General features: G+C 35.5%; 2 protein-coding genes across 2 annotated transcripts in view; both read right to left on the bottom strand.

Annotated features, from left to right (window-relative positions):
* The window catches only part of LOC140137600 (uncharacterized), a 235,912-nt gene that overhangs the window by 152,210 nt on the left and 61,497 nt on the right, over positions 1-22,205 (bottom strand). The window lies entirely within an intron of this gene.
* Positions 1-22,205, bottom strand: part of LOC140138240 (uncharacterized) — a 67,708-nt gene that overhangs the window by 14,944 nt on the left and 30,559 nt on the right. Inside the window, exons 7-15 of the mRNA XM_072160154.1 lie at positions 15,647-15,795; positions 13,057-13,365; positions 12,346-12,471; positions 10,254-10,556; positions 8,407-8,520; positions 7,316-7,561; positions 3,833-3,943; positions 2,900-3,148; positions 2,206-2,328 (exon numbers count right to left, since the gene is read on the bottom strand). Coding sequence (XP_072016255.1) covers positions 2,206-2,328; positions 2,900-3,148; positions 3,833-3,943; positions 7,316-7,561; positions 8,407-8,520; positions 10,254-10,556; positions 12,346-12,471; positions 13,057-13,365; positions 15,647-15,795 — 1,730 coding nt within the window. The remainder of the gene's footprint in view (positions 1-2,205; positions 2,329-2,899; positions 3,149-3,832; positions 3,944-7,315; positions 7,562-8,406; positions 8,521-10,253; positions 10,557-12,345; positions 12,472-13,056; positions 13,366-15,646; positions 15,796-22,205) is intronic.

The following is a 22,205-nucleotide window of genomic DNA, read 5'->3' as shown; positions in this document are numbered from 1 at the left end:
CTTATTCTGCTATTTAAATATTCATGAGTCGTGATTTAGTCTCGTGGAGTCAAGCTCCGTCAAAGTCAGGAAGATTTTCCGAATAATGCTAGCCATTCAGAAGTGGTGTTATACGTTGCAATTGGCAATTGTGTCGAGAGCGAGGCGACTGAGGTGACTATACAAGAACATATAGGTAAAGAAAGCTGGGGACGATTGACGACAACGAGAAGGGCCATAACGTTGAAACACCACGGCTGTTTGATGTATATAGAATTGGCTTCATTATTAAATGCAAACTATAGATGGCGCTATTTATTCTAAATCATATTTCTTTATTTGCAAGGGTTAGGTGATTAATACCGCCATTAAAACAGCTGGAATAGGTGAAACAAGCAACAAGTAAATTTTATAAACATATTTGATCAATAAAAGGAATTATTTGTATTAAAAACTTGAAAGGGTAATATCCAGTAACTAAATAGCGCCACCAATTTTGTCATTAATAGATACATTTTATATCCGCTTTAAGAAATACTATAAAGATGAATAATTTTGTAAAAGAGGGAAATTAAAGTTGAGAACGACTCAAAAGCATTTGTATACATTAGCACGATATCACTTTTAGCTGTTTAAGACTAAAATTTGGTTATACATGATGTTTTGTTTGAAAAACTAATAAATGATCCAATCAAACAACCGTGACACCTGTTAAATGATCTGCGTGCTAGCCATGCACTTCAACGGAAAAAGTTGAAGTTTTGAAATATTTTCTCCCCATTTTCTCAAAATATCAAGAGCTATCTTAAGAACTACTGAATCAATACCAGGCTTGTTTGTACTCATTTTAATGCATTTTTCATGCTGATTCCAAATATGGTCATAAAAATTTACATTTCTGAAATTTTTGGATTAAAAAAAATTGTCGTCTGCAGTCGATACCCGCGTGAAGAGAGTTAACAGGATGTACCCTGTTTAAGAGGTTGTACCCTCGTTGGATCCATATCGTCGGTCACAACACATAGTGGCGTACGTGAAGGACAAAATACGTTTCTGATCAAAACGATTTTGAAGGATATGCTACTAGTAACGGAGTCGATACTCCTCCACTGTTATCTCTCAGTGACCCGATTTCATTTGTAATTGAAGTTTAAGGTTCAAACTATTAAACTATAGATGGCGCTATTTATTCTAAATCATATTTCTTTATTTGCAAGGGTTAGGTGATTAATACCGCCATGAAAACAGCTGGAATAGGTGAAACAAGCAACAAGTAAATTTTATAAACATATTTGATCAATAAAAGGAATTATTTGTATTAAAAACTTGAAAGGGTAATATCCAGTAACTAAATAGCGCCACCAATTTTGTCATTAATAGATACATTTTATATCCGCTTTAAGAAATACTATAAAGATGAATAATTTTGTAAAAGAGGGGAAATTAAAGTTGAGAACGACTCAAAAGCATTTGTATACATTAGCACGATATCACTTTTAGCTGTTTAAGACTAAAATTTGGTTATACATGATGTTTTGTTTGAAAAACTAATAAATGATCCAATCAAACAACCGTGACACCTGTTAAATGCTCTGCGTGCTAGCCATGCACTTCAACGGAAAAAGTTGAAGTTTTGAAATATTTTCTCCCCATTTTCTCAAAATATCAAGAGCTATCTTAAGAACTACTGAATCAATACCAGGCTTGTTTGTACTCATTTTAATGCATTTTTCATGCTGATTCCAAATATGGTCATAAAAATTTACATTTCTGAAATTTTTGGATTAAAAAAAAAATTGTCGTCTGCAGTCGATACCCGCGTGAAGAGAGTTAACAGGATGTACCCTGTTTAAGAGGTTGTACCCTCGTTGGATCCATATCGTCGGTCACAACACATAGTGGCGTACGTGAAGGACAAAATACGTTTCTGATCAAAACGATTTTGAAGGATATGCTACTAGTAACGGAGTCGATACTCCTCCACTGTTATCTCTCAGTGACCCGATTTCATTTGTAATTGAAGTTTAAGGTTCAAACTATTAAACTATATCTTTAATAGTTAATAAGGAATAAATATTATAGGATAATAGCTAGCTCTAAACCTATACGCCACTATGTGAAACGGAAAATGTTGAAAATCACTCTACGCCACTATGTGTTGCGACCGACGATATGATCAACGAAGTCGCTATTCTACATTTGTGATGCATACCATCGTATACTTACTTGCAGTGAGAGATCTATCCAATGTCACCATGCTTGTAGGATCTCTTGCACATTGAATGGTCACCTCAGCTGGTCCGTTGTCTTCTTCCACTGTTGCGATGTCTGATGTCATACTCCAATTACCTGCAAGGTAAACCATAAACAAATATTGATGAAACTTTAGGTTATGATTGCCAATATTATGCTGCCTTCTTTTCTTCTTCAAGTTTTATTTGAATTCTCTTGAAGCAACGTCTTAGATTGGCATACAATCACTAGCCGTCAGACCCCCAAAATATTGTCCCTGAACTTGTAGCCGGGATTTGTAAATTCATACATATCAACCACCTCGGCATAAGAGACAAACATCAAGACTACACATGTTGCGATTGTTCCCATACTCGAATGACGTACAGACTATCCAACAAAATACGGACCTACTGTTTTTAGTACGTTATTTCACCATAGCTTGTAGCATATTGTAACATTAGCACCCCTCCATTGGAGAGTGTTTTATACAGCAGTGCAACCAATATTTTTGGGATGAAGCTACAACCTCCCCATTTGCTCCTGTTTTTATCATTATTATTATTATTATTATTATTATTGTTGTTGTTGTTGTTGTTTTAACTTTTCAACCTAATTGATAACCCGTGCATGAACACACTGTTATATACAGTATGATAAACTTGAATCTCGATATTTCACAACTTACAATCATTATCTTCAATATCGATTACAACAGGAGAGTCCACCACACAAGCATCCACAGGAACTGTGTCCGAGTTCAGGTTAAGAACCAGATTGAAGGATTCCGTGTCATCCTCAACCTCACTATCGTCAGCCACAGTCACGGTGACAGAGCCGGTAATTCTTCTAGTTGCAATCATAACATTTGTATCGATTTCGGTGTAATCTAGCGGAGTGGCGGCGCTAGTAGGTACAAATGGCTGAGATATAACATCTGTAGGAAATGGTGGTGCAATAATATTAGTTATTAGGTGAAGCGGAGGTATGGTACGGGAAATTATCGTGCGCGAAGTGTCATACTGGGTGAAGCCGAAGGCTGAACCCAGTATGACACTGAGCGCACGATAATTTTCCGTACCATACCGACGCTGAACCTAATAACGAATTTATCATACCACTAAGTCATTCTAAATTTGGAAATAATTACGTTTTTAAACATTTTAATTGCTGCTAAATAGGAAAACTTTGCAAAAAATAGATGACTGTTCCGCGTATTACAGATTGCGTGCATTTTACGGGCCCGGTTTACGCGAGTCGCCTTTATACGCGTACCTCGCCGTACACGCGTATCGGGCTTGCGAAGTACGCTCTTACTGACTAGATATAAAGCGTAAAATACGCACTCACTGACTAGATACGAAAATATATCAGGTTAGCGGTGTTCTTTGATATTTCCCTTAGTGGTATGATAATAGCAAATGATGGTGTTTTAGCTAAGAAAATGATATCCGAAGTGTAGAATTCTTCGATATGTGAAAAATTTCAAATTCTTGAGAATCTTATACTGCCTTCTGATCACCACATACTGACGATTAGGCTAATGAAAATGCATAATGTTTCCAGTTTGGCCAAAACTATTATGTTAATTGATTTAGTTGCAGACAGTAGTATCACTTACTAATAACTGCATCGGCATCTACAAAACCTTCCTTTTCAACCACTACTACTAACGTTCTGTCCGTTTCACTCACAGATAGCGGTGGACCTGGATTTCGGATCTTAAAAATTACTAGTTAAACAAAAAGACAAGGAAATAATTATGTTATTTCTTCTTTACACGTCATTCAATGTGGGAGAGGAAGACAATCTCAATTACAGCATTTGTTTGGAATCAATCGAAACGCTAATTATGGACTGGGAGCAATGAACATCAAAATAAAACAGTACAGACCATTCTTGTTCGTGACGATTTTAGGCAGTCGGCATAGTCTACTTGGTTTTGTCAAGCTATTCACATTACGCGGTACCTCCACCCTAGGCATTCACTGTAGGGACCACACCAACATGTTGTCATGTGGCCCCGGGGATCACACCCATTGTGGCCTGTACACCATCCGTGATAATCAACTTCTGAAAAGCACCCTAAACAAGGATTTTTAAACCCTTGGCTAAAACGAACACGCGCCTGTCTTCCCACCCTAAACAGGTATTTTATTCCTTGCATTAAATTTCATACCCTAAATTTCATTTCCCCGTATTAGCAATTGCAATTTTGCTACCTTTTTCATGTTTTTGACACGTGCCTACCCACGAAAAACTACCCTTTTTCCGCGTTTTTATTATCGCGGATGGTGTACAGGTCACAATGGGAGTGAACCCCCGGGCATATGGCCGGAACCAGTATATGACGCATGTAGATTAATGATACAGATCTTGGGAATTTAATTCACCTGATATTTTTGGTTATCACTAAATGATTCCCTAATTAATACATAAACATTTCTTATAAAGCGTATTAGAATATTATGTCAATGCGCGAAAACAGAGCAAAAATAGAGCATAATAATATAGAAAAAATAATAATCAAATGAAATCATAAGCAGTGAGGAATTGACATGGCTGGATTATTTTGTGTTGGAGAAGTACGAATAGACAAATCATTTTGTGTCATGGAAGAGTTTTCATAAATAATCAGAATTATGGTCAGTATGAAAAAAGAGTCTACTGTGAATAATGGTGAATTGGTAACCAATGAAGGTCATGAACATGATGAAGAGCAGGAGTATTGTTTGTAAGTGTTCACTCTTTTTAGGGACCGTTCACAAATACTTGTTAGGGGGGCCTGATGCAAAAAAGGGGGCCCTGACAATTTTGGACCTTCCAAGGGAGGGGGGCTAAAAAAATTGACCACAAATTTTCCTGGGAAAATTGAGTTTATATGCTTTTCTATGGGGTTGACCCATAATTATCATGTCAAAAAGGGGGGCTGACAATTTTGAGATCTGTAAAGGAGCTTAAAGTGGAGGGGGGTGGGCGAAAAATGTTTGCGATTAATTTTTTTTGCATCAGGCCCTTCCCTAACAAGTGTTTGTGAACGGTCCCTTAGAATCGGTGACTGTCGCTCTTTTTCTACTCAATTTGCACCCTTTTATTTCGTTCCACTTGAGTGGTCACTATAGGCACTCATCTCTTAGAGTGAAATTCTCCTTTTCACTCTTTTACTAGGGATGACCAATGAATCATCAATTTGATTAGAACACTCCCAGACATGCAGGGAGGTCAACTCTGCACTGCTTGCACAGACATTTCTAAATTGAGCTCATTCTTTTATTTTTCAATATTTTTCTGTAAAAATTAGGGATGTTAGTGCCAATTATGTTTTGTAACTATCCTGCAAATTACAGCAACATAACCTATTTGGTTTTCCTATAAGTGTGAGTCAAAATTGGTCCATCGCCACAGTGCGCTTAATTGCCAGTGGCCAAGTACAGCACTGCTCAGAATGGCACAAAATATTCATTCAGGCATACCCTCTGTAAAAAGGTTAAAAAATTGGACAAGTAGATCTCGAGTTACAAATTAAATCACCAGCTTCCCTTTGGAATTTCCATACACCTTTCGAGTCATGTTAAATAGACACCTTCTGAACATAAGTGTGAAGTTTCGTGCTCATTTGATGTATTTTTCACCTGATCTCAACCCTAAACTTTTTCTTATATTTATACCATCTACAACCATAGACAGTTTTATTTTCTCTACTGTCTATGCTGATATACACGCACAGGAGCTGTACTTTTAAAATACGCGCCTATTCAATAATGAGTCTTTCACTTCATTGTTAAAGTACTGTGCTCCGTGTAGCATTACGGATTGACCAGGTCCTAGAGTGTGATGGTTTTGTAGCAGATGACAGTGTTCATTCAAGCCTATCAAGGTCAGTTATTAGCCACTTGCTGAATGGCTGGGCATTATATCAGCTATCAAAGAGATGTCTTATGCAGCTGCCAATCACAGTAGAAGTTTGATAACATTTTGTTAAAAACCCAAAAGTGATATAAGGACAAAGCTGTGCATGTTGGTACCTGATTGTTTGGAAGCCTATGTTGAAAATCCCTTGTAGTAGTATTTTTTATGTGTATAGTGTATATTGTTCATAAATTATATAGCTTTTAAATTTAGGGCATTTATGCTCTGTTGCACTGTATATACACTATACAATTGGATTTTAATATTTTATTCAGGCTTAATATACATATCATGCATATTTATGCAATTCAGTCACATTTTATTTATTTATTTATTTTTTTGGAATTTTAATGATTTTCGCAGACAAGGTTGCCAAATTCTACACCCTAGGCATTTGAATTACGATGAAAATACTGGATATTTTATATAATGTTAAAATATTGTAAAATATTATGCAGCCTAAAACATATGCAAAATGATATAAATCGATGAAGTTTTTACAGCTTAGTATGGATTTTGGTGATTTTTTTTTTAAGTTGTAGAATTCCGCACCCATGACTGCGGATTTTTTCCCCGAAAACTTTTAGGTTTTATTTTACTATTTGATGCATACTAAACCCAATAACATTGAAACTTTTGGTTGTGAAAAAAGCATGATTTCAGTGCCTCGATTTGAAGAAATAATTTATGCTATTGACTAGGAAAGTGCCATTTCATAAGAAACCCCTTTGATACTTTCACAATATGCTTGTTATATATTAAAATAAAGAAATATAAAAAGGTAAATATATGCTAGTACCAATTTTGCTCCCATTGCTATTTTTGGACTTTGTCATTTTATTTCGTTCCAATGACCGGTCAGAATGGGAAACTTTGAAAATTCATTATTCTTGACCGATTTTGACCATTTAACCACCAAAATGCTTCTGCTGATGAGTTCTTTCCAGAAAATATGTAGCAATAGGAGCAACATGATGGTCATCCCTACTGTTACATTTAGAGAGTAATCATACTGATAGCTATGATAGCTATAAGCTACTGATTAATAGGATATTTAAACATCAATTTTGAAAAGGTAGTGAAATAGTAAATGATCTTTATGGCACTTGTAACTATATAATTTTAAATGAGATAATTGTTACAAATTTGACATCCTTTTGTATGTAAAAGGAAATTAAGCAACTGATCAACGTACCATCGTCGGCCCTTATTGTGACCACAACGGTATCAGAACCACTGATCTTATATTCTGGCTTTGTGTCGAGTATGAGGTTGAATGTCTCATCCATCGTTTCGCAGTCGGCATCCACCATGAAATTAAGAACAACATCCATGGAGGTCTCATCTTTAGGGAACACCACCGGAGTGTCTGCTGCGAGTGCAAAAAAGTCTACACTGGAGGTTGCTTCTGTTGCTGTACCATCTTCAGCTGTATGAACATCTGTGATAAGGGAAACATAAATTTAAATATGTACATATCTACAAAAACACAAAAAGAAACAGCCATGATGTATTTAAAAATTTAAAAAAATTAAACGGTAAGTTTTGTAGCAGGGCGGGTAATATATTGGATAACCAGTCCAACCGGCTGGTGTAAAACTTACATCCTTGGCTTCAAATTTTTGTGGTTCACGTTCAGGTTACACATACCTTTACATATTTTACAATAATTCTCTGCTATATTTTTTCATCGCTAGATGAAAAGCTTTCTTGCACATTTTAATTGGGTAATTTTATTTGACATAGGATGCCGACAGGTTGTGATGTAAGACCAAAAAAAATATTGTTGTGTTGCCCTCAAGTGGGAAAATGGGAAATTTGGGTCGGACGGTCGGATTGTTTTTTTTCCTTTTTTTTTTTAAACCTTCAGTCCGGGCCTTCAGTTTTTAAAAATCCCCTCAAATATTAAAAAATGCTTTTTCAATTAGGGGACATTTATCAATTTTGACTTCTGGATACCTGTTAGACATCAATTAAAGACTAGTCTTTCAATAAAATATTAATTTTAAGTGAAAAACATTGAGTGTTTGAACAAATCTGTAAAAATCATGATTCAAACCAAAAAAATTGCGACCCTGATTTTTCAGGATTTAGGGTCGGACGGTTGAGGGCAACACACCAATTTTTTTTGGCCTAATGAGGTAACAGGTGGTATCAGTCCCCATAGGCCTAACCACCTACAAGGAACTAAAATATAGGCTGCTAGTGTTTAAGGTTTTGCCCGTGCTACGTTTCTTTTTGTCAACAATTCTTGTCTTATCATTGGTTTTCTTTAATTAAACTCACATGCTGTTGTTTCCGCTCCTAGGTAACCTTCTCTTCTCAACACACCCGTTACAGTTCCTGGTGTTGTCGAACCTTCATAATCGGACAGGGTAAGATCTTCCCAGTAATACCTCACTGAAATAATAAAACAGTTGTCTTCCAAGATAATCCGAAATAACCATATACAATTTTGTGATTTTGAGCTTCAGTTGTGTCCAAATAATAGAACAAAAAGTAAGCAAAACAAATAAAAGATATATATAAATACCGTATATCATTTATTATTATTTTTAATTTTAAATCTCATTTATTATTTTTTGGTTTATATATATATTGTGTTCTGTCCAAAAAGTGGACTTTCTTGGTCATTTTTAGACATTTTAGGTGTCACATACAAAACCAAAAGTAGGTCGTGACGATGAGAAGTTGCTGAACGCAAGTTGGTCATGACGAGAGCTTTCGAACGCACAAAGTGAGTGACTCGGCCAAATTTTAAATGCAGTTTTCGTCTGGACCGAGCCAAATTTGTAGCCTTCATTTAGTCGCAACTATGTGATCAAGCAAAATGAATCGAATGTCGGGAATATTTTACAATACATGCTATAATAGTATTCAACTTGCAATGTATTTTGTTTTGTGCAACACTAAAGTAGCCATATCTCTGGGGCAGTAGGTCTAATTATGACGTGGATTTCAGCAAAATATAGCTCTGAAATTGGCCCATGATTACTGTATTTGAAAACTTTTGATTGAAATCAGACTCATCTTGATTGCATGTTTATGTTTCATTGTGAATTCACTATTTATCTTCATGTTGATCATTTGATAATTATCCTTCAACAATAATTATAACTAGACATTGTGCTCACAGAGCACGGCCCTTAGCCAGTGATGTTGATCTTTTTATGACCTTTGACCTAGAGATGTTCATGCAACATTTGTACCACCAGCCTATGGTTCATGGTGGTGACGACATTGTAGGCCTACTATGTAATTTACGGGAGCAGCAGCATTTTGAAAGTATTTGGTAAAGAAAGAAAGAAAGAAGAATCGGATAGAAAAACAGGACCTAGGCTCAGCTAGGCATGCTAGGTAAATACACAGATGCCCTTGGAAGGCTCTGTAAAGATTGTTTACCTATATTAGCCTTGCATGCAAGGACATACCTATTCTTACTATAATGTATACTTTAAAGTACACATAAGTGAGGAATGATCACCCCAATTATTATTATACATGGCTCATTGAACCACAATGGGCTTGTATAAGGACTATTATATCTTTGCTGCATGGATGACATATTTGTGTGCAAATCTATCATGGGGGTCATAGGCCCCCCTAGTCAATTTTAGTGAAAATTACGTTTTTGGTCATTGTCCGCAAGTGGAAGAACTTTGACCGCAAATGATCAAGGCATTTGTGGCACCACCCAATGGTCCTAGTGCTCAACTATGGTCAACATGGCAAAAAGCATATGGCTACGATGGCCGATTTAAGGTATTTGGTTATAGGCCGGAAATGACCCCTAAATGACCTTTGACCCCAATTCTGTGTACAAATTTTAGACACTGGCTATAGACGATGCATGTGTGCAAGTGATGTCACGGTGCTATGTAATATGGGGAATGAGTAGCATTTTAAGTGAAAAACACGTTTTGGGCTATAATGACCTTGAGAAGACATTTGCGCCAGACATTTTCACATGACATTTGTGGCACCCCCCAATAGTCATAATAACCAAATTTCGTCAAAATTGACAAATGAATATGGCTACGATGGCTCATTATACGATTGGTAGAAGAAAGAAAGACAGAATCAGAATCTAAGAAAAAGAGACCCTTAGCCAAATTCCATTTGGAATGTCTTACCGTCATCGTTTTCAATAGTAAACGTAATCGTTTCATATGTAGGTTCAGTCGCATCACCAATCAACGCACCGGTACACACGTCTGTGATTTCAAACCCTACTTTTTCATCTTCTTCTATACAGAAATCGTCGATGAAGTCAATGGTGAAATCTTTTGATTCGTCAGTTGGGTCGAAATCATATTGTATAGGTGTTGTCGCTGGCAATGCACTGGCTCCCGTGATGGCATGATCATAATCGTCAGTGTCGACAGTTGTACCTGGACCTGTGGCAGTTGGAGTAAGGCCGCCTAACTTCCCAATGCCTACAATGAAAACAAAAAATAGATGGGTTAAGGGAAGGGGTATGAACGTTTGGACAGTATTTATTGTGGGACGTTAGATAAGAGCACATCAGACATATCGAATTGCATTCTGAATACGAAGAATGTCCTTCTGATATCAAATAATTTTGATTTTTGAAATTCGCAATGTAATACACATTTTATGGCAAATCATTAAAATTGATATTTTTGATATTTAACAGTACTCGAAGTAAACTTTATAAATCTGATGATTTCTATCTAAAGTGTATGTAGGTGGGATGAAAAGCCGACGATCAATTGAAAATTTTGACCTTTCGTATTGAAGATATGGATTTTTTCCTAAAACACCAAAAAATTAGGCCTTTGGGGAAAAAAATCCATATCTTCAATATGAAAGGTCAAAATTTTCAATTGATCGTCGGCTTTTCCTCCCAGCTACATACACTTTAAGACTATATCATTAAATTTGTAAAATTTAATTCGAGGACTGTTATATCTCCAAAATGTTAAAAATATCCAATTTTAATAATTTGTCATAAAATTTGTATTATATCGTGAATTTCATAAAATGAAAATTATTTGATATCAGAAAGACATTCTTCGTATTCAGAATGCAATTCGATATGTCTGATGAGCTCTCATGTCCCACAAAAAATGCTGTCGAAACGCTCAAAACGCTCATTCCAGTTCCCTTAAGAGCTTGTTCAATTGGTATGTCGTGTCCTATGTATGCAATAGTCATTTCGATTTGGGCACTAGTGAGCATCCTGGTCAAGAAAGTTTTAAAAAAAGAAGTTTTCTTTAGTATCTATAGGTCTGCAACATCAAAAAGACATCTTGGGTATCAAATTAGCTCATTTTCCTGTTTACGCCACTTAGGATATAAATTAGATATTTCTCAGTTGACGCCATTTAGGGTATGGTTTTTGCATGTGCTACGCCACTTAGGGTAGGATTTTGCATGTGTTTTGCCATTAAGGGGTGCAATTTGGTTATGTGAACATTCGCCATTAAGGGTGCATTTCAAGCTATTTCAGAGGTGGTCGGACGCGGGTGGGTAGCACTTTTGTGTGAGAGTGACTCCCCGGGGTTAGTATAGACCTTCTAGATCACTGCTAGGGGGTGGTGGACTCATATTGTAGGGTACGTTTTTTGCTAGAGGTCACGAAAGGTCACACAGAGGTAAAACATTGAAAAGGCTTCGTTCTTGTTGAGAGATATATCATATTATTACTCGTCTGATGACAAGGATTAAGAAAATATATAGTTATTGCTATCTACGACCTATCGTTATTGATTTATCCTACAAAAACCTAATTTTAAATGTCTGGCTGTATATAAAAGACATATAAAGGTTATAAAACGTTTTAATAACGTTCAAACACATTTATCATGTTTATAATATTGCGTAGCAAAACATTCTAATATAAGTGTTGACAAAGTATTTGTAAAAATGTTTGCCACAAAATTTTGACAACATTTTGACAATGTTGTAGTAGTAGGTTTATTTGTGTGTGTAAAACGTATTTTAAAAACGTTTTCATACCCTTTATATAGCCCAACACTTTACATGTATAGATTTTATTAAAAGTTTTAACCAAAACAAAAACCCGTTCAAAACACGTTTATAACGTTTAAAAACATTTTTGTGTTGGATAGGTAGTTTAATAAGACCGCAATTGACAATAACATAATGTACAAAAACATGTTATATAGATCTACTTCAAATTATTGTGAAATGAATTATGAAGAATAGATCGTAATAGTCCGGGACGTAGAGACAACTTACTAAAACTACAGCAGGTGGGATACTGTCCTGTTCTCTTCACAGTGAATGTCTTAGTGTTGAAGTCGTTCTCGAGATCAGAAGCAACTTGTTCGGTGAAACCAAATTTAGGCTTATCGGCGTCAGGAACTTATGGGAAATAAAAGCATGGGTATGAAGAACATTAGAACGACAATCTTAAAAATATACTTTTTGAAATGTGCATTGCTCGAATTATTATAACATAAATTATATTGATATGAATGTTACTGTTATCATTTCTTCATAGGTTCGCCTTAACCCTGTAATTATGAAAACGTTTAGGCCTCAAAACGGCTAAATTGTTGATCTTAAGTATTTAAAGTATACATAATAGCAAGCACTTGACGAATCCATCTGTGACGTCAAATGACAAAAACAAAACAAAAAATTCTTCAGTATTTTTTTAATCAATTAAAAACTAGATATAGGCCTAAATATCTAAGAAACGTTTTAATTTGACTTTTGACCAACTTTGAGAAACATTCACACAAAATGGTTAAGAAATGCTCAATTTTGTAAAAAAATCACTTCAATTTGAGTGAATTTGCTTACAAAAAATAACACTGAAGATGAGGGTTTAAGTGTTTTGCATTCTAAATAATTTAAACCGATAATGTGGTCCAAAAGTTTTCATAATACTTTAACTTACTTTATTTTAACTCTTTCTCCTACTATGTTGATAAATTAACTTACTCTCTTGTCCCCAAACTTCCACCTCACACGTTGAAAACCACGTGGCATCTGCACCTACATCCTCTTTCAAGATGTAAACATATCTCCCATAGTGTGTTTTACACTCTCGTAAGATCCAAAAATTATCATGTGCAGCTTCTGCACTCGTAATTACATTCGGTGGGTTATTGGCGGGGCTAAGACCGGTACACACGGCATTCTTCTTGATGGTTTCTAGTTCTGTTGCAGCACTGTCACCTCCCTCTGGTATGCAGGAACCAACGCGAACTTCAGCACCCACAAGTTGATCTGCTACGTTCGTGTCAGGATCTACATGGCGTTAATAAACAAACATACGGTAGTGGTTTTTTTTTATATATTGGTTGTCATTATTAACCACTGACCTCTACCTGATGGAGTTGATTATACCTGATACTGATAGCACTTGAGAATTATACTTTAACATGAGTCCCGTAAGTCAAATATCAAATGTTAAATCGAGCGAATTTTTACAATTGCTTCACTTTAAGTGCTACGAGAGTGCAATCTACATTAAATTAAAGCTTACGAATTGGACTTTCACTTTTGACACATTATTTTCAGTTTCGTGGGAGTGCAGCCTACATCAAATTAAAGCTTGTAACTTGGACTTTAACTTTTTACTCATTTCCGCCCACTTGGGCGACTTTTTACAGTTTCTTTATTTTAAGGTTAGCCAAGGTTTTTCATGCGCTTGATTTCAGAGGGGCGTAAATTTATAACAGAAACAGCCACGCAGAAAATGAACAAGCGTACCGGGACGTAGGCCTAATATAATATAATATATCGATCCACGATCAAGACAAGTTAGCTCGGGGTGGGGGGGGGGGTCCTGAGGGGCGGCAACGGGCCGGATGTCGGCGGGGCACCCGAGGGCACAAGCCGTTTTCGGCAATTTTGGGGCACTTCCTCTGGCCCCCATGAAGCTACGCCACCGTCTGGAAAATGTATTGATTTATATAGCCATTATTTCTTTGATCGGTTTGTAGCACAATACAAAAAAGGAGAAAGCAATCACTCGATGTGGTTTTATACGGGGCACACATAGCATGGAACGCGTTTTTGGTCTCTATTGCATGGTGCGTAAAAAGGATATAAACGAATAATTTGAAAACGGATTCTAAAAAATTGTATAAACACACAAAAATAATGTAAATCTACATCAAATGCACCAACATCTCTTGCACTACGATATTTAATTGCTGAGAAAACTTGGTTTTCGAGAACAACTTTATACGTCTTTTATACGTTTTTTATACGTTTCTTTGTGTAACCTTAAGTCCTCAGCAAATAAGAAATATAAGTTTGTGTACACTGATAACATGCGGATATAGCCGTATTTGTGTACACAATTATGTAAAGCCCTCTAGTTTTTGATTATGTTTCTTTCTTTTTTCAAAGTACATATCAATTTCTCTAGACTTCTTGAAGTTAGGCCAATGAAAGTCGATTCTCAGTTTCCCGTCACGCGAATCGGTTCCGGAAAATTGCCGGTCAGATAATTCATTATTTCCAAACATTTTATTATTTGATATTTTTAGAGAAACACAAAATGTTTGAAACTATTCCTAATCAAAAAACAAACGTATTTTCAGTACTTTTTTCTGGATATTTAGGGGGTATAATGTTTGGACACTATGCGCCACAGTCTTAATATAATGAATAATTAAAAAGTCACCTACTCAATCTTGAAAAATAAAATATAACCATGATAACAAGAAACTGGGAATTGACTTTCATTAACCTTATACGAAACTTTTTTTATTCGTATTGTTATTATATTAAAGCCTTAATGTATGATCTTATAATATGAAATTGGTTAATTTTTTTCAAACCTGATTTTTGGGCATAATTGTAATGTTTACACATGTCCCATCTTGCACCTAAATGAAATCGGCCAAATTTGTTGTCTTTGTAGGTCCACAGAGCAAGGTTTGACATATTATCATAATTAAAAAAATTATGATAATATGTCCTCCCATTGAACTGCATGGTAAATGGCCAAAATAACCAGTGGGGTTTCTTTCACTTTACCTTGTTATTTCAACTTAAAATGGACAGCAACCCTTCCCGTCAGTTATTACTAATATTATTTCAACATTTTGAATAAAGAATAACAAAATAAAAATTTGACGGAAATCGTACATTAAGGCTTTAACCGTTTGTATTCCTGGTGTGAATTTTCTTTTTGTCTCAAAATCAAACAAGTTTTAGAAACGCCTACAGAGTAAATATGTGACTCGACTGTATTTAAAATCTAGCGGGGAAAGTTTTACAAACGTAACAGAAGTACTAAAGCTGTAAAATTAATAATCTGCTTTGTTTCTTTATCCTCCTTCGAACTAGGTCCAAAAAACTTGAAATTGAAATTGAATGATTGATTGATTAATTGATTGCTAACTTGATTTGTTGATTCATTGATTTATTGATTGATTTATTGATTGTCTCTTTCATTTTGTGCATCTTCGGGACTTCTAAAATTAAATTGCGAAAAGTCAATGTCAGTAAAAGTAAGGCAAATGTTTAAGAATAAACAGTCAACTCGTGAAAACATCGGGCTGTAAACACTTGCCTATTTCACAAATGTAATTGTTCATGTCGCCGCAGGCCAGATCAATCCAATCACCCGTTATGCTAATTGCTACACAATCAAGCCCGGTGCCATCCCGACCACCTGGAGTGGCGATATACCCTGGAGCGGAATTATCAGCAGGCCAGTTACTGCAAGTAAAACGTGAATTAACAGTGGGTTGATTATAGAGGGTATACAGTTGCTGCAATAATTCATAAATAAAACAGGTAGGCCTACTTTTCTCCCATCGTCTTTCATGTCTATAATATTAGTGTCGAGTTCTTGGGTGTAGAAATGTACACACTATCTCTATAGAGTTACCATGATGCAGTCATGTCTACAGTAGAATTCAACTCGACCTTTGCAGGACTTAAACCCCATTAAAAGCTATTAAACCAAGATAACAGCTCAACTGATTAAATCATATCTTCTCTGGTTAAATACACACAACATATGTGTCTGCTTTACACGTACAATGGAGCAATGAGCTGGGATTATACTTTCAGTTGGGTGAACGATTATAAAGCGAGCGCTAGAGAACAATAATTGTGTGTGGTCTTTGTTTACGAAATGAGACAATACGTGCTTATTGTTAACCAGCGTTCTTGAAAATGAGAAACATGGTGGTTTGCAGACTTAACACGGTTTGGAAATAATTTCTTCATGTTTTTGGTGTTATCTGTCGTTTACATATCCTTCCTAAAACACCAAAGTACGCATATTTCCAAACATCTAAATTAGCTAACAATTTAGGACATGTTGCAAAACTATATTGTCTAGAATTTTAGAAGAGTACTTTTAATAGTGGCCGGTTATTTTTCACACAGCGACGTTAACTAGGCAATGTACTATTACCTATAACATTAACTAAAACACCAAAGTACGCATATTTCCAAAAATCTAAATTAGCTAAAAATTTAGGACATGTTACAAAACTATATTTTCTAGAACTTTAGAAGAGTACTTTTAATATTGGCCGGTTATTTTTCACACAGCGACGTTAACTAGGCATATCCCCATACTTTTAACGTAGGCTATTTGTAGAGGTCACGCGTCAATGGGAAAGAGCACTGTGTATTGTGTATAGGAAAACGGACAGTAACTGCAGTATGCTACATGTAATTCGTTAAGTGCCACATACAGCTGACATGCATGTAGATGGTGTCTGAATGAATCTCAGCCCTGGTCCACTGCTTCATAGTAATTTCAGGTTCTGCTGCGGGCCCGCTAAAGCGTGGGAGGAGTTTGCGTTGAGTATGGGTCATCCCGCAGTAATCATAGCTAATCATAAAGGCGCAGGATTGGTCATTGCACACTTAATAGCCTTCAATAGCAAGAAAGTGTGCAATTTGTATAAATAGCACAAATAGCCAGTTGCGAAAGCAATTTTTACAAATTGCATAAATAGCCACAGATAGTTGCAATTGATGCAATCTATGTCGGACAAATTGTATAAATAGCCACAGGTGTTGCAATTTGTGTGATATATGTCAGTAAATTGCACGAATAGCCTACAGTTGCAAGAAAGTGTGCAATTTGTACAAATAGCACAAATAGCCACGTATGTAAACAATTTTTACAAATTGCCTAAATAGCCACAGGTGTTAAAATTTGTGCCATTTATGTCAGTCAATTGCACGAATAGCCTACGAAAGTGTGCAATTTGTACAAATAGCACAAATAGCCACGTATGTAAAAATTGCATAAATAGCCACAGGTGTTAAAATTTGTGCCATTTATGTCAGTCAATTGCACGAATAGCCTACAGTTGCAGCAATTTGTACAAATAGCACAAATAGCCATGTACGTAAACAATTTTTACAAATTGTAGAAATAGCCACAGGTGTTGCAATTTATGCAATTTATAAAAGCAATGATGGCAATATCTGAGTTGCTTCCAGTAAGCGCTATTTGTGCTATTTGTGCAATTGGTGGAAAGAAAATTTAAGGAAGAATGATACGTACGAGGATGTTTATAACCAAAAAAATCCGAAAACCACCCTAAATTGGTATTTCTGTTAATCATTGCGATTCTTCCGTCGTAAATTTAAAAAAAGCCACCTAATTGAGAATAATAATATTTATATAATAGTTGAGGTGAAAGAGCCCCCGTCGGCAAAGAGCATGCAGAGATCATCAAACAGCTCTAGTTCTAATTTTCTGGCTTAGCAGACCCCTTTCTCTTTCATGACAAGCGATAAGTTGAAGTGGGTCGTACTATACAAGATATTATGGATTATACTAAGTATAAAAATGTTCCTGGAGTATTGCTATTTTTAGATTTTGAAAAAACCTATGATTCACTTGAGTGGAATTTTTTATTTGAGGCCTTAAAAAGTAGGAACTTTGGTCCAGATTTTGTAAGTTATGTGAAACCTTTGTACACGAATATTAGTAGTTATATATTTTTTAAAATAATGGGCTTACGTCACAATACTTTGTTCGTCAAGGGTATCCATTGAGTTTTTACTTATTTATTTTGGCTCTGGTTTTTTTTGACAACCCTGGATAACCCAAGAAAGCCTCTATTGAAGCTTATTTCCATTGGGGTCCATTTGAACACCGGGCGGGCTGGGAACAGTCAGGGGTTAACACCCTACTCTTTTCGAAACTGGCTGCAAGATACATGTACAGGTAGGGCTCTCTGTACACGGGACCGACGGCTTAACGTCCCCTACGAAGGACGGAGTACTTTCATGATTCATTTACCCAATTCTATATGAACCATGGGGAGAGCGGAAGTCTGAATTTAATCTACAGAAGTTGCCAATTAATTTCAGACTTTTTTTTCCAAGTCAATAGCCCAGCAAATCGCCACCGCCGGGAATCGAACCCGGGACCTCATGCACCAAAGGCAAGTACCCTAACCATTGCGCCACGCTCAGTATTGTTATCATGTTCTATACGGGAAAATCCGTCTATATCTGGTATTTTGGTTGGTCAATGATACAGAATTCAACTTGGTTCAATATGCTGATGACACTATACATGTATTTTAGATGGGGAGCAATCTGCAAAAAATGTTTTGGCTTCTTTTTCTGAGGTGTCTGGTTTAAAGCTAAATGTTAATACATCTCGATGCTTATGGATTGGTGCAAAGACATTCTAATGAAAAACCTTTTGATATAAACTGGCCTCAAAAAGAAACTTACAATTTTTCACAAGGTCATATCTTAAAATCCTCTCCATAAAAATGAACAAAAATTGCACATTTACTTATTTTTTTGCAAGGATTACTTCAATACTCTACTCTAAACACATGTCAGTAACCAAGCAGTTCTCCAACTGACACAACAGCAAAATGCACTGACACGGAACACCTTTCTGGACCAAAATTCACATCCCAACAGATTTCTTTTGTTGGGTTTAGTTTGGCCAACAGATCCAATTAAAGCCTTAGGTGTGTATTTCGCATATGACAAGAGTGCTGCTGAAAATATGAATTTTACCTCAAAGATTAAGCAGATCAAGACTCTTCTAAATATTTGGAAGTCAATGCATTGTGAACTAGTGTCAATTTTAAGATGCTCGTATATGGAATTAAAACCTGCCACAAATGGCTATAATGACAAAATTTGCACATTTCGAGATTTTGAAGGTTTATTTGGACCCTTGCTTGAAAAAGCAGCGTTAATTTAAGTATCACAGGTTAAAGGCCTATATTTCCGTACTTCGTTAAAGAAAACAAAATTTAAAAATCTATCATTGAATAATTATAATAAATTAACCAAATATACTATTTTAGCTATTTCAGCCAATCTGCAGACAAATTAAAGGTGAAAAAATGACTAAGTTCAGCTAATTAATATGCAAAATTGATGTCAATAGAAAACCGTACATGATATCAGGGTGCAGTTTTTTTCGCACACATATGTATACAAAGTTATTTCAATTGATTAATTAATTATGCAAATTAGCTAATTACAGCTAATTATGTATTCATGATATTATTATGTAAATTATGCATGAGTAATTTTTGGTTTTTTCAATATTGAATGAAAGTCTATTCATTCAACATAAATTTGTCAAGTATGAACTTGTTATGATGTTGAATAAAGAAACTGCAGTTAATTACTTAAATATAATACAAAAAATACAAAGTTTGACATTTTGACGATGTCTGGAATAGAATTTTCTTTTTTTTTTCTGTAAACATGGTATGTGTCACCAATGCTCATAGCTAATCCGAAAAGTAAAAATAAAAAATTCATTTGCAAAGACTTTAAATTAACATTTTATTATCTGGAATAACATGGGAAGACAAATGGTAAAAGGAACAGCCATTCTACTGTATCGCGTATACAAAAATAGTATGGCCTTGGACACACACAATGGCTTAGAGCTATTGTGGTTTAGAAAATTACTCCCTACAAATATCTTTGATAATGTTTTGTTTTCAATTAGATTTACTCAAGGCAAGGCAAGTGTTTCATTCGTTGTCGACGGAAATAATTTACATGCTAAGAAAGATTAATATTTCAGCTAAATGGTGGTAGGTCCCTTTATTTCAATAGGCCTATATTTACTGATTTATGAGCGATATTCAAAAATCCATAAAAACAGGCAGTAGCTCTTAAACAAAACAATATTTAATTTTTGCGGACCCGATGGTAGCCTCGGATAGTCTTCACACACCATATATTACAAATTCAAACAATTTGGATAAATGAAGCATATGAGGAAATTCATTTTTGACATAGATGTTTTCTAAAATTGGTCAACTTTGAAGCGCGCTTTTCAATTCACTGTTATGCTTGCATGCACAGTGTGGCAGAATTATTGTGCAGCCACTGTGACATACCTACTAACAGTGTTTTAAAATTAGTAGTTGATTTATTTTATACTAATGGAAATATCATCCATTTTGATATCTGGTGTGAGAGAGGGATTCCACGCAAGTTTTTTATGCAGTGGAGAAGTTTGGTTGATGCAGTTCCACTTCCTTGGAAACGAATATTAAAGCAGGGTTTTGAAAGAGAAAAATGTAATCCAAAAGGCTTTGTTCTATTGAAAAATGGTAATGAAACTCCTATGCCCAAGATGACATCAAAATTATTTACCGTATTTTGATTCAAAGGATTCAGAAACCTCCAACATCTCAGAAAAGGTTCATGGATTAGATATCAATGATGATGAATGGAGAGATATATATCTCAACCGGGGGCACTTCAATTTGAAATGGATATAGGTGTAGGGCTGGCACTTTCGCACTAAGGGGCATTCGGTGAGAGCAAAATGTAAAAAACATGGGGTCAATGGGTGAGAGCATGATTTTTGGCATTCGGTGAGAGCAAAATGTAAAAAATAGGGGGTCATTGGGTGAGAACAAGCGCTACAGAAACTTCGAGAATCGACAGATCAAATGGAAAAATAGGGGGTCTTTGGGTGACAGAGCATATGTTCGTAAAAATATGGGGTCTTTGGGTGACAGCGACGCTGAAAAAGGGGGGCTTAACAGCCCTACATACGCGTCACCAAGTTGGAGTGCCCCCCCCGGATATCTCATGCCTTTTAAGTCATCATATGATGTGAGAACAAGAATGTTTCTGCAGTATAAAGTCAATTTAAACTGTTTGATGACAAATAGTAGATTGTTTAAGATGAATATTGTGGATAGTGAAATCTGTACACATTGTAAAAATTTTCCTGAGACATGTAGGCATCTTTTTGGGGAGTGTAACCATGCTGTGAAGATGTGGGATGAATTAAAATTATGGTATGGAGTAAATTTTCAAAACAATGTCGAAAATTTGGATTATAGCAAAATTCTTTTTGGTTTTGGTCTTAAAGATACTGATAGGTTAATTAACTTGATGAAAAAGGTGATCTATGACAGCCGATTTAGGAATCAAATTCCTTCTATAATCTCCTTTAAGGGATCTGGAATGAGCGTTTCGACAGTATTTTTTGTGGGACATGAGAGCACATCAGACATATCGAATTGCATTCTGAATACGAAGAATGTCTTTCTGATATCAAATAATTTTCATTTTTGAAATTCACGATAAAATACAAATTTTATGACAAATTATTAAAATTTGATATTTTTTGATATTTGATATACATTTTGATATAAAACAGTCCTCGAAGTAAATTTTATAAATCTAATGATATATTCTCAAAGTGTGTGTAGCTGGGAGGAAAATCCGACGATCAATTGAAAATTTTGACCTTTCATATTGAAGATGTTTTTGTTTGGTGTTTTGGGGGAAAAATCCATATCTTCAATACGAAAGGTGAAAATTTTCAATTGATCATCGGCTTTTCATCTCACCTACATACACTTTAAGTATAAATCATCAGATTTATAAAGTTTACTTCGAGTACTGTTAAATATAAGATATATCAATTTTAATCATTTGCCATAAAATGTGTATTACATTGCGAATTTCAAAAATCCAAATTATTTGATATCAGAAGGACATTCTTCGTATTCAGAATGCAATTCGATATGTCTGATGTGTTCTAATGTCCCACAATAAATACTGTCCAAACGTTCATACCCCATCCCTTAAGCACTTAATAAAATGTCAGTATAATTTAGAAAAGCAGATTGCTA

Source organism: Amphiura filiformis, chromosome 17, assembly GCF_039555335.1.
Source record: "Amphiura filiformis chromosome 17, Afil_fr2py, whole genome shotgun sequence".
NCBI classification, from domain to species: Eukaryota; Metazoa; Echinodermata; class Ophiuroidea; order Amphilepidida; family Amphiuridae; genus Amphiura; species Amphiura filiformis.
This window is presented reverse-complemented; position numbering and strand designations above follow the sequence as displayed.